The sequence below is a fragment of the Hemicordylus capensis genome, chromosome 7 (assembly GCF_027244095.1).
Source record: "Hemicordylus capensis ecotype Gifberg chromosome 7, rHemCap1.1.pri, whole genome shotgun sequence".
Classification (NCBI taxonomy): domain Eukaryota; kingdom Metazoa; phylum Chordata; class Lepidosauria; order Squamata; family Cordylidae; genus Hemicordylus; species Hemicordylus capensis.
In genome coordinates, this window is record NC_069663.1 from 20,244,004 (window position 1) to 20,256,480 (window position 12,477).

General features: G+C 47.8%; 1 protein-coding gene across 2 annotated transcripts in view; it reads right to left on the bottom strand.

Moving 5' to 3' along the window:
* HPN (hepsin) overlaps positions 1-12,477 on the bottom strand; it is a 46,085-nt gene that overhangs the window by 13,394 nt on the left and 20,214 nt on the right. For both annotated transcript variants that reach the window (XM_053268809.1, XM_053268810.1), the window contains 6 exons: positions 9,166-9,271; positions 7,832-7,933; positions 4,725-4,766; positions 4,439-4,568; positions 2,471-2,593; positions 537-577 (listed from right to left, as the gene is read on the bottom strand). In XM_053268809.1, coding sequence (XP_053124784.1) covers positions 537-577; positions 2,471-2,593; positions 4,439-4,568; positions 4,725-4,766; positions 7,832-7,933; positions 9,166-9,181 — 454 coding nt within the window. In that variant the 5' untranslated portion in view covers positions 9,182-9,271. The remainder of the gene's footprint in view (positions 1-536; positions 578-2,470; positions 2,594-4,438; positions 4,569-4,724; positions 4,767-7,831; positions 7,934-9,165; positions 9,272-12,477) is intronic.

Below are 12,477 nucleotides of genomic sequence, written 5' to 3' on the forward strand. Positions count from 1 at the left end.
GAACTTCTTGTTGTGTGTGTGTGTGTGTGTGTGTGTGTGTGTGTGTGTATAGATAGATAGATAGATAGATAGATAGATAGATAGATAGACACACACTTTTAAAATCTATTACAGTAGAATGAAAATGGAATATGATAGTTAGTCGCACATATTAGCCAGGTCCAGGTGTCACACAAATTTAGATCTGAACCCTGGTTTCACACAACATCCCCTAGACCTGGGCAAGCATGCTTCCCCTTCGCACATGAAGAAAGAAATGACTGTACTTGCAATTCTGGTTTAGAACAAGCCAGGATCTGTTGTGACATCTGAATGGCGTGATCTTGGCTTAGCCTAACTAAAGTTTGCAAGTAAACCAGGGTCCGAAGCTGGGATCTGGTGTTAGCCAATAAGAAGGACAAAAGACATGTCATTTGGGAGAAAAGAATGTCAGGATGGAAGACAGAGAAAGGGGATACAAGAGGTGGGGGGGGGAGAGGGAGAGCAGAGAGACAGATTGAGATGGTGCCCTTTGAGAAGGGTCAGGATTTCCATACCTTGACAAAGCGTTGCCAGGAACCGGCCTGTTGGACATTCACTGTGAGAAAGAGAAAGAGGAAAAGGCTCAGCTGCGGAGGCAGAGGCGGAATCATCAGTGGCGTGTGTATTCTGGGATTCCTGCAAGGAATTTTCTGTTGGCTGCAGAATTCAGAGATGTGTGAACCAGCTCAACCTCAAGCCGGTTCGACATCAAACTGGTCTTGCTCAAGGTCGAGCCAAACCCACCAGAGCAGCTCAGGGCCAGTTCAGGAGTTCTAGTGGGTTTTTAAATATATTTATTTATTAATTTTTATTCGCCGCCGGGTTCGGCAGCGGCCTCAGGAGTGCTGCAGCGGTGCGGTCTCTGGTAGTTCCCCTTCCCCCTGCTGGCCTCCCCCCGCCCAGTCTCCAAAGGGCCATTTCAGCCTTTTCTGAGGTGGTGGCAGCCAGTTTGGAGGCCACCGCACATACACCCTGGCCATTTGCATGGCCGGAACCGACACAAACCAAACTAGACAAAACTGCTTTTGTGCACACCCCTAGCAGAATTCATGATCCTGAACTTCTCCGCTTTTGCTTAATTTTTTTTAAAGGTTCTAGTCCTCATGGATGCACAGACAGGCCTGGACAAAACATAAGGAACTTCTAGCAATTCAGAAGATGGGCTAGAGGCAGAGCACAATTTACAGGGGCCCTGCATGGCTCCTTGCCCTCCCTGTGACTAGCAGAAGAATTATGCAAAACAGGTTTGATGTTAATCATTTCTACAGGCGGCAGAATCCAGATTTTCTTGGGGAAGAATTGAGCAGGGGGTGGAAATGTTTCCCCTTCCTCCTCTCTCTCTTTTAGCAGAGATTACACACAGCCCTGGGCATCATTGTAAGTTGGACCTTGGCCAGGTCTGAGTCACACTGCCAGAGACCATTCACTCCAGGATATCCTGTAGCTCGTGTTTCCCTACACGATCGGGGTGAAGACAGAAAAAATGTGCCGGGGGCACCAGGGCAAATCTGGAAGTGCCCTTCCAGAAATGTCCCTTTCCCTCTTCAAGGTCGAACCCTTCCAGCGAGTTTTTCAACAGGGTGCTGACTGGCTGTCCCTGTAAGGACATCAAGGCTTGGCTGGCCTGCTAATGAGGCTCAGCAAGATGACTGCCTCGGGTGGCAGAAGTGGCAGGTTGCCCACTGGCCATCTCAGTCAGCTTGCTCCCTCCTTCAGATCGAACCCACCGACAATGTACATCGTAGAACTAGACCAGCTCTCTTCCTGTCATATCCTCTTGATATAATCCAGGCACCAAGTCATTTGTCGGAATCAGAGTCCATGGTCTCCACCAAATGGGATTGCCAACCTCCCTAAAGGTTCAGGTCCTAGATGTCCTACTGAGCCGAGGGCAGGCCTGCACAACGTAAGTCCCGGAAGCTGGATCCGGACCACAGGGACTTTTTCACTGGCTCCCAGGTAGGAATATTCTACAGCATCGTAGGATCTGGAAATTGCCTTACAGCGCCATCCTATGCATGTTTACTCGGAACTAGGTCCCACGATGTACCCAGTGAGGCTTACATCCCAATAAGCATGCCTAGGATTTCAGCCTGAAAGCAAGAGGAATTTAGGGAGAGGAGAGGACCTGGCATTTGTTTGGGGCTCACATGCACTCTAGGTGCCCCACTCACTGACTCAGTAGGGATAAGGCCGATTTTCTGGCCAGTATCCGTGGTTAAAAATTGTGAATCCCTTGGCGGGGGGTGGAGATTGACAAATAACTAAAACTGCTTTCATTAATATTAATAATAATAATTTAAATGTACTAATGTGCTGAAAATTGACCTCGGCCCCCATTCTCCCAGTCATGGTTGATTCTGGCCCACTGGGGCATTTGAGTTGAGTGTAAGCCTAGGGGCTTACACGAAGACAGCAAGGAGCAAGGGGAATCCATCTTGTACCTTACCACACAACAATGGCTTCGCTGAGCCTTCTTGCATAAAGTAGGCGGGATTGGTCCATGCAGAAATATCCCGATGTCCCATTGGCCCCCGCACGGCTAGCAGTCAGTACTGAGTGAGAGAGAGACCTGGAGGGAAGGCAAACATCAAGAAGTCAGCATGCACTTCAGAGTGCATCTCGGCACTCTCCACAATCCATTGATGATGATTTAGGGCTGAGTCAGAAGAGGGGTTCTTTTGTGAACATCTGCATCAGTAACTTTTGCTTTGTTGGGCCATCCTAGCCAATCAGGGATTATTCTCACTTGCTTTGTTGCGCCATCCTAGCCAATCAGGGATTATTCTCGCTTGCTTTGTTGCGCCATCCTAGCCAATCAGGGATTATTCTCGCTTGCTTTGTTGGGCCATCCTAGCCAATCAGGGATTATTCTCACTTGCTTTGTTGGGCCATCCTAGCCAATCAGGGATTATTCTCGCTTGCTTTGTTGGGCCATCCTAGCTAATCAGGGATTATTCTCGCTTGCTTTGTTGGGCTATCCTAGCTATCAGGGATTAGTCTCCCTTGCTTCATTGGGCCATCCTAGCCAATCAGGGAGTATTCTATGTGATCACTATAGCAAGTATTGCCCTCACTAGATCAATCTCCCTCTCTCTATTCTGTTAGCAGAGAACTTTTACACCTGGAAGTTGGCCCTAGGACCTTCTGTGTGCCAAGCATGTGTTCTGCCACTGAGGTAAAGCCCTTCCCCACCCACTCCAGTTTACGGGGGTGGCATGGTACTGATTGTTTGGGCTGATCATGCATTGATTCAGAACAGGGAGAGTCTTACTGCAGCTCAAGTCAACTTGACCAGATTGATTCCGATGCATCTGAACCCCCATCCAGTCACTGGGGTAATCAATAATGGGTGCAAAATGGCACAATTTTGTTAGAGGTTGGTTCTGCATCAGAAGCAGAGGCAGATCACCTGCAGCTCCACCCATTCCCCAAGCCTTGCCAACAGCCTGCTGTTGTCCTAGACCAGACCAGCTCTGGCTATGACCCTCTTAAACCTCAACTAAAAGCTATTTCAGCAACTGGCCCAACTCCCCATCCAAGCTCTGCCTATGGCTGAGAGCCAATATGGTGTAGTGGTTAGCGCATAAGACCAGGACTTGGGAAACTTGGGTTCAAATCCACACTCTGCCACAAAGCTGGACAAAAGATGGCAGTCAAATGTCATCAAACAAATAATATGGCTACCATATCGGAATCAATCACTGATTTTAGTTATGGTGAGCAGATCAAAAGGAGGAAGAAGTTCTCATCATTGTCCAGAAGATGGAGCTGTTGTTGTTTATCTAACTCTTGCAAACAATACTCCTTATAAAGGTAAAGTGTGTCCCATTGAGTCGGTGTGTGTCAACCCCTGGTGACCCAAGAGCCCTGTGGTAGTCTTTGGGAGAATACAGGAAGGGTTTACCATTGCCTCCTCCTGCACCCCTCTGCTAATGATCCTCATTTCCGACCCTCACCCTAGCCCTACTCTTGGCAGCTTATATCAATTTCCCAAAGAGCTGGAAATGTTATAATCCTTATGGACATATAATCGGAGCACCTGCAGGAAAGGGAGAAGTACCCTGCAGGTAACCCACAGATATGTTGGTTCACAGAAATCAGAAGCAAAAAACCTAACAGACCCCACCCCCGCCCTAAAATGGTCTCAATGCAACTCAATGGAGCGGAACGTTTGCGGACTCAGAAAGCAGTTAACAGACAACGAGGTGGGTGGAGCTAATGGAACTCAGTAGTGGGGGGGGGCTTGAACAAAAAAAAGAGGAGGAAATTTATCAGCTTGAAGAATACTCCCTCGAGACCATTACAACCCCATCAGCTTCTGAGGGGAAAGATGTCTAACCCTTCCACCATGCTCAGGTAAGACATGCACACCAGGGATATACGGCAACATGGTCTTGTGGATCCATACTTGTACCTGACAAATCCCATCTCCTCGCAACTGAGGGTGGCCATCTGGGCATCAGCGGAGGAAGAACACAGAAGTCTCCATTTACCTTCATGCTCGTCATATATGGTGAGGCGCTGGTCCCCGGGGTTCACCTGAACTGCAGAGACCAAAAGAGCAGTCAACACCCGGCCCCTGCTCCCCATCCCTTGAGCACCCTTCCTGCAGCCTCCTCTTGATGGAGTCTTTAGGAGCACAGGTCCAGATCTCCCTCCAGCATGGAGCCCCACCACTGCCCAGCCGGAAGGTCACTCACCAACATACAGGCTGTCCCCTTCGCTTCCAAGCACAGACACCACTGCAAAGGAGGAGAGAGAAGGCAAGAAGTTTTAGGTTGCCCAGAAGAGCATTCATAGGGGCAACAGTAAACCAACAGAGGATTCAGAGCAGCAACTAGTGTCCTTCATAATGAAGAGTTTGTTGCTCTCTGGGCTTATTCTGCCCAGCTCCTAGGAGCGTCCAAGTTTGCAGTTGTATCTCAAGGCTTAGAGATTGCACTTTGGACATGCTCAGGAGCTTCACAGTAACATGGGCTCTCTGTTTTAGGGTACACATGGGGACAGGTCACTTAGTTGCCACGGGGCTAGTCATAAGAACATAAGAACAGCCCTGCCAGATCAGGCCCAAGGCCTATCCGGTCCAGCATCCCGTTTCACACAGTGGCCCACCAGATGTCATTGGAAGCCTACAGGCAGGAGTTGAGGATATGCCCTCACTCCTGCTGTTACTCCTCTGCAACTGGTATTCAGTGGCACCCTGCCTCTGAGGCTGGAGGCGGCCTATAACCCTCTGACTTGTAGCCATTGATAGACCTCTTCTCCATGAAGTTATCCAAACCCCTCTTCAAGCCATCCAGGTTGTTGGCTGTCACCACATCTTGTGGCAGAGAATCCCACAAGTTGATTATGTGTTGTGTGAAAAAGTACTTCCGTTGGTTGGTCCTAAATTTCCCGGCAATCAATTTCATGGGATGACCCCTGGTTCTAGTGTTTCGGGAGAGGGAGAAGAATTTCTTTCTATTCACTTTCTCCACACTATGCATGATTTTATAGACCTCTGTCATGTCTCCCCACAGTTGTCTTTTTTTCTCAACTAAACTAAAACAAATCTACACTTTCATCCCTAGATTTGTCTAAAAAGCAAATTGGAACAGGGATCCAGATACACGCCCGCCTACTCCCTATGTGGGAGCCCCAGCTAAGCAGACTCCTGAGTTAATTATAGCGAGTTAACTGGCATTAACTCGCTATAGTTAACCACTATAAGGCCACTCTAAACTCGGAGTGAACTGCCTTAACTCCCCTCATCCTCTCGCAAAAGATAACGACACGCTAAGGAGCCAATTATGCCAAGCAGGAAGAAAAGCAGATAAGGTAGTGAAGCAATGGTCTCCCCATCACAAAGACGATGAGTCAGTGTCACAGACCCAGAGGTGTATCTATTGAAATTATTGATAGGACTACTGAAAAACCCATCCAGGCACAGAACCCATCTAGGCACTTTTGTGCACCTGCATACTATGATTTTGATCATCATTATCATCAACGGATATTTATATACCGCTTTTCAACAAACGTTCCCAAAGCAGTTTACAAAAAGAAATAAAAATAAAGAAGATGGATCTCTGTTCCCAAAGGGCTCACAATCTGAAAAAGAAACGTAAGACAGACACCAGCAACAGCCACTGGAGGGATGCTGTGCTGAGGCTAGATAGAGCCAGTTGCTTTCCCCCTGCTTAATAAAGAGAGTCACCACTTTTAAAAGGTGCCTCTTTGCTCAGTTAGCAGGGACACAATCAGCCTTGCACACAGAAGACAACTGTTACACACATTACCCACATTGTTACACCCAGAACAGAGCCATCAGACATAATGCATTCCGTGCAGGTCCTTCCTGGCACTTCTAATCAGAAAAGTAGGGCAGTACGGATTTACCCCCAAGGCATGTTTTGGGATATAAGTATCCCCACATCTATGAACCAGTGTGCTCTCCCATGCCTTTTGCTGGGGACTCCAACAAGTGCTTGCTTGTGCTTTACACTTGGGACTCCATCTATACCTGGGACTCTATACCTGGGACCATCTATAGCTGGGGCATCTATACCCTGCTATACCTGGGACTCCATTGAGCATTCCTTGTGCTCTCCTGCAACCTACAAAGAGCTTACAATCATTAGCGGCTTGGGCAATCTGCTGTTCACCCGCCGTCGCAACCAGGGTTGTCCAATTCTTTGTGCCACTTTCCGGATTGGTCCTTCTGCCAATCCATCCAGCTCACCTAGCCACCATAGGAAGCTGGCCCTACCGACATACCCTTCTCATGGGCAGCTCTCCCTCTCCTAATCCCGCAACCCTCCTGATTCCAATCACGCTGTCCCGGAGGATGAGATTCTGCCGCCCTCCCCGGAATCCTGAGGTCCCGTCGTCCAGATCAGGTGAAGGTGAACATTTGCCCTGCAACTGGGCCCTCTCTATCCCTTTTATAGATCTAAGCCACCCACTGTCTCTCTCACAAGCCTCTTCCTCTTGCCCGCCTGGGACCTTACACAATTAGGACTCTAAGCTAAAATCCCTCATTGTAGTTAAATGTATTTTTGTTAGTAAAGGTAAAGTGTGCCATCGAGTCGGTGTCGACTCCTGGCGACCACAGAACCCTGTGGTTGTCTTTGGTAGAATACAGGAGGGGTTTACCATGGCCATCTCCCGCGTACTATGTATAGCTTTAATCACATATTTCTCTCTCTTTTGTACCCCCTCCTCAAATAAATTCTTCTTTTAATTTTGAAACTTAAACCTTGTCTCAGTCCAGTCATTTCTTGAGTCCAAACATTTGCACAAATTAAAACTGGTGGGGCTGACCCCCTTTAAGAGCTAATTCCCCCACAACGCCCGAACATTGGGGTGCTGCCACACACCCCAGGGCAGTTCCATTGACAAGTTGCCTAAAGCATCAGTGGGGGAAATCCACGCTTTCTCCCTGTTACGTGGAGCAGCCATTGAATTATGAAAGAGGGGAAAGGGGTGCAAATGAGGATCATCGTCACCATCAGGAATAATTAATGAGGCATTATAATTCCAATAATTATAATAATTCGGAATAATGCAGCCAAAACAGCAGCAAAGCAGTCCCCCACAAAGTCATTACAAAAAGCCATGCATATGCAACATACCACAGAATTTCTTAAACCTGAGTCCCCAGATGTTGGACTACAATGCCCATCATCCCCAGCTACAATGGCCTGGGATGATGAGAGTTGTAGTCCAACATCATATATATGTGATGTCATATATGATACGTATTATCTCTCATGAACCATACTTTTTCAGTCATTCAAAGAGTACGGGTGATGCACTCAATTCTCACCTACAGCCCAAATCCCAGCTGCAAGCCCAGCCAGGAGAAGGAAGCCACTGGCTATCACAGCCACCACTTTAGGCAGAGTCCAGCCATGCACTTTCAGGCCTCCTGGAAGAGAGAGAGAGGGCAAATCAGCAGCACTTCCCAATTAGTAGGCAAGCCCAGACTCATTTACCTCGGAGGAACACCCAGAATCACTTACCTTACCCACAGAAACCAGAGCCCTATTCAGACATTGCTACTCATGGAGTTCCACCTAATGGTGCAGTGGGGAAGTAACTTGCTTAGGAAGTAAGAGGTTGATGGTTCAAATCCCCACTGGTATGTTTCCCAGACTATGGGAAACACCAATATCAGGCAGCAGCGATATAGGAAAGATGCTGAAAGGCATCATCTCATACTGCGTAGGAGGAGGCAGTGGTTAACCCCTCCTGTATTCTACCAAAGACAACCAAAGGGCTTTGTGGTCACCATGAGTCGACACCGACTCGATGGCACAACAGCTACTACTCATACTTTAATACTTTATAAAAATACTAGTAAGTGAGGCCCGTCGTTGACTGGGCAAAGCCATTTTGCATAGATTACACTTGCAGGCAAGTTCAAGAAATTTATTATAGGTAATAGAATTTTTTATTAATGTGCTTGCAAAAGGCAAGAGAAGAGTTTGAAATTTGTAGGGCTGCCACTTCAAATCTGTAGGATTTGTAGGAAATTTGTAGGATTGCCACTTCATTGTATTGAATAATGACCATGTATGGCCACTGTGGCTGGGGATGATGGGTGTTGCAGTTCAGCAACATCTGGAGCAACACACCCATATGGCTAAAACTCTGGAGTTTACCCGTCTATGAAGAAACAGAATCTGGATGGAGGGAATCTTGGAGAGAAGAGCTGATCTTGCAGTCTGCCCTGGTTGCATATGAATGGGAGATTTGATGTGTGAGCACTGTAAGATCTTCCCCTCAGGGGATGGGGCTGCTCTGGGAAGAGCATCAGAAAGTTCCAAGTTCCCTCCCTGGTGGCATCTCCAAGATAGGGCTGAGAGAGATTCCTGCCTGCAACCGTGGAGAAGCCAGTCTGTGAAGACAATACTGAGCTAGATAGACCAATGGTCTGACTCAGTATATGGCAGCTTCCTATGTTCCTATATGCCAAATGGTCAAACACCCTCCTGGTTTCCCAAGCCAGGACAAAGCAGACGAAAAGGTTAATGTTTAATCCCTGCTCTAGCTGGAAAGTGCTGGTTGGGAGGGGAGGGGGGAAGGACCACAAGATTAGAGGAGGAAGGAATGGGAGGATCTAGGGTCCTTTTTTGCATTTTTAAAAGTCCAACTCACCGTCTTTTTCAGCCATTTCAGAACTGGTTAATCATCAAACCACTGCACTCTCTTCTCAGCAGTTAAGCTCTCGGGGACAGGAGGCCTTTGCAGAAGCCTACAAATCCTACAGTCAAGAAAGGAAAAGCCATAAGTCACAAGAGGGCAGGGTAAGGGATGGGGCTGTAGGCTCAGTGGGAGAGCATAGACATTGCATGCAGAACGTCCCAGGTCCTATCCCTGGCAGCATCTCCAGGTAGGGCTGGGAAGGAATCCGGCCTGAAACCACGGAGAGCACTGCCAATCAAGGTAGACAATACTGAGCTAGATGGACATAGGGACATAGGAAGCTGCCATATACTGAGTCAGACCCTTGGTCCATCTAGCTCATTATTGTCTACCCAGACTGGCAATGGCTTCTCCAAGGTTACAAGAAGAAATCTCTCTCCGCCTTATATTGGATATGCTGCCAGGGAGGGAACTTGGAACCTTCTGCTCTTCCCAGAGCGGCTCCGTCCCCTGAGGGGAATATCTTGCAGTGCTCACACTTCTAGTCTCCCATTCATAAGCAACCAGGGCAGACCCTGCTTAGCTAAAGGGACAAGTCATGCTTGCTACCACAAGACCAGACCAAGGGTCTGACCCAGTCTAATGCAACTTCCTATGTTCCTGTGTAACCCAGTGGAAGCTATCTTTCCATGGGGACAGACACAAGCAAGTCAGTATAACCTGGGTACAAACAAGCCAGTGTAGCATGGCTAAGATTTCCTTTATTTAAACTCCTCCAAGGAACTCAGAGTGGTTTCCACCCCCGCCACCACGCATTTTTTATTCTCACAACAGTCCTGCAAGGTAGGTTACACCAAGAATAAGCACCAGCCAGCGACTTTCAGAGCTGAGGGAGGCTATGAACCCAGGTCTCCTCAATCCTAGTCCAACACACTAATTACTACACTACAGGGGCTCTCTGCATAGCTGCTTCAGAGCCGGCTTCATGGAACTCATTTGGCTTTAAGTAGGAGTCAACATGTGTAGGATGGCGCTGGAGGAATGAGAGATAAGAACCAAAACCCCTAGTTTGACTCTCATGTCAGCCATCAAGATGAGCTCTAAAAGCTGGTCTGGTGGTAGCAAGCATGACTTGTCCCCTTAGCTAAGCAGGGTCTGCCCCGGTTGCATTTGAATGGGAGACCACGTGAGCACTGTAGAATATGCAACCTCTCTGGGAAGAGCAGAAGGTTCCAAGTTCCCTCCCTGGCTTCTCCAAGATAGGGCTGAGAGACTCCTGCCTGCAACCTTGGAGAAGCCGCTACCAGTCTGTGTAGACGATACTGAGCTAGATAGACCAATGGTCTGACTCTGTATATGGCAGCTTCCTATGTTCCTAACCTGCTGCATCTTAGCCACAGGCTACCCACCCATCCATACCCTCTGCAACAGGAGAACCATGAGAACATAAAAACATAAGAACAGCCCTGCTGGATCAGGCCCAAGGCCTATCTAACCCAGCTTCTTGTTTCCCAAAGTGGCCCACCAGATGCCTCTGAGAATCCCACAGAAGAGCAGAGGGCACGCCTTGGGACACCATGAATACTACGACGATATCTTTAATTCTTCTATAGTTATCCTAGACTATTGGAAAGGGCCCGATAATTAAAGTACCAAATCCAGTCAATAACATCTGGTAGACTGTGTGTAAATAGCATAGCAACAACAACAACAACAACTTTATTTGTTAGCCACCCCATAACAAATTGTTCTCTGGGCAGCTCACAACAGAGGATTCAAACACATAATAAAAACACATAACACATTGAATCACAACAGACAAAAAAGGTTTTAAAAAAGAAAATACACAGTACCATACAAAGCAACTTAAAAACTCACTTAAAAATCAGATCAGATCTGAAAATCAGAATAACCCACTAAGAAGCCCACTACATAGCCAGAGCTTCGCAACCTCCAAGGATATTATTGGAATGGTGAACTGGCATCAACCCCAACCCCAGTGACTTCCGATCGCCCGAGATCCGTACCCAAAAGCTGAAGCGAGTTACTGATCTCAGGCTATCGGAAGCAAGTAAGTCGCAAGATGCCTCTGAATGCCAGTTGCAGGGGAGCAACTGCAAGAGAGAGCGCATGCCCTCACCTCTTGCCTGTGGGCTTCCCAGAGGCATCTGGGGGCCACTGTGGGAAACAGGATGCTGGTCTAGATGGGCCTCCTCGGGCCTGATCCAGCAGGGCTGTTCTGATGTTCTTCAGTCGAGATTGGTCAGTATGGACCACACGGCCACTCTCTGCTTATTAACCCAAACAGGAAGTCAGTGCATTGCCCACATGCGCAGGAGAGCTGGTCTTGTGGGAGCAAGCATGAATTGTCCCCTTTGCTAAGCAGGGTCCACCCTGGTTGCATATGAAAGGGAGACTAGAAGTGTGAGCACTGGAAGATCTTCCCCTCAGGGGATGGGGCTGCTCTGGTCCCCTCTGCTAATCAGAGCCTGCCTTGGTTTGCATTTGGATGGGCGACTACCAGTGAGCACTGCAAGATCTTCCCGTTAGGAGATGGGAAGAGCCAAAAGTCCCAGGTTCACTCCCTGAAATGTCCAGGTAGAGCTGGGAAAGACTCCTGCTTGAAACCCTGGAAAACCGCTGCCAGTCTGGGAAGACAATACTGAGCTAGATAGACCAATGGTCTGACTCAGCATAAGGCAGCTTCCTATGCTCCTGTGGGAGTTGGCTACATCTCAATTACAAGACAAAGCCACAAGTGTATGCATACAAGTGTATGCTTCTAAAGCCAATCCTGCTTTTCTGATGAGGATCTATATGATATACATTTTCCCCCAAACACGTCTGTTTATTCACATATTACACTTTCAGGGGAGGAAGACGATGGGGGCGGGGGGGAATCTCCATCAGATATTTTTGAGTGGGGAGTTGGCGAGTGGGGAATGTCATCAGCTGTAATTGAGCATCTGAGTTTTTTTTTTTTTCCAGCCAACCCATTAGGAATGCGTTCCAATTTCTTTTTTTCTTTTTCCCCTTTAGTTCTATCAGAGTCCTGTGATATCAGATGAGTCACTTTCTAAACAAGGACACCAAACTTCAAAGGTAAGTTCAGTTTCCTGTCAGTGCCAATATCTTAGCTGCAGGCCTCCGTCAAAAAGGCTGCTTTCTAAGCACGCCTCCGAAAACCTGGCTGGTTAGAATCGAAGATCCTGTTTTGACCCTGGGGAAAGAGTAGCCCACACAATTTGGGACATACTGTATTTACCTGATACTGTATTTACCGTATTTACCTGATAGTGTACTTTGGGATATACTGTATTTACT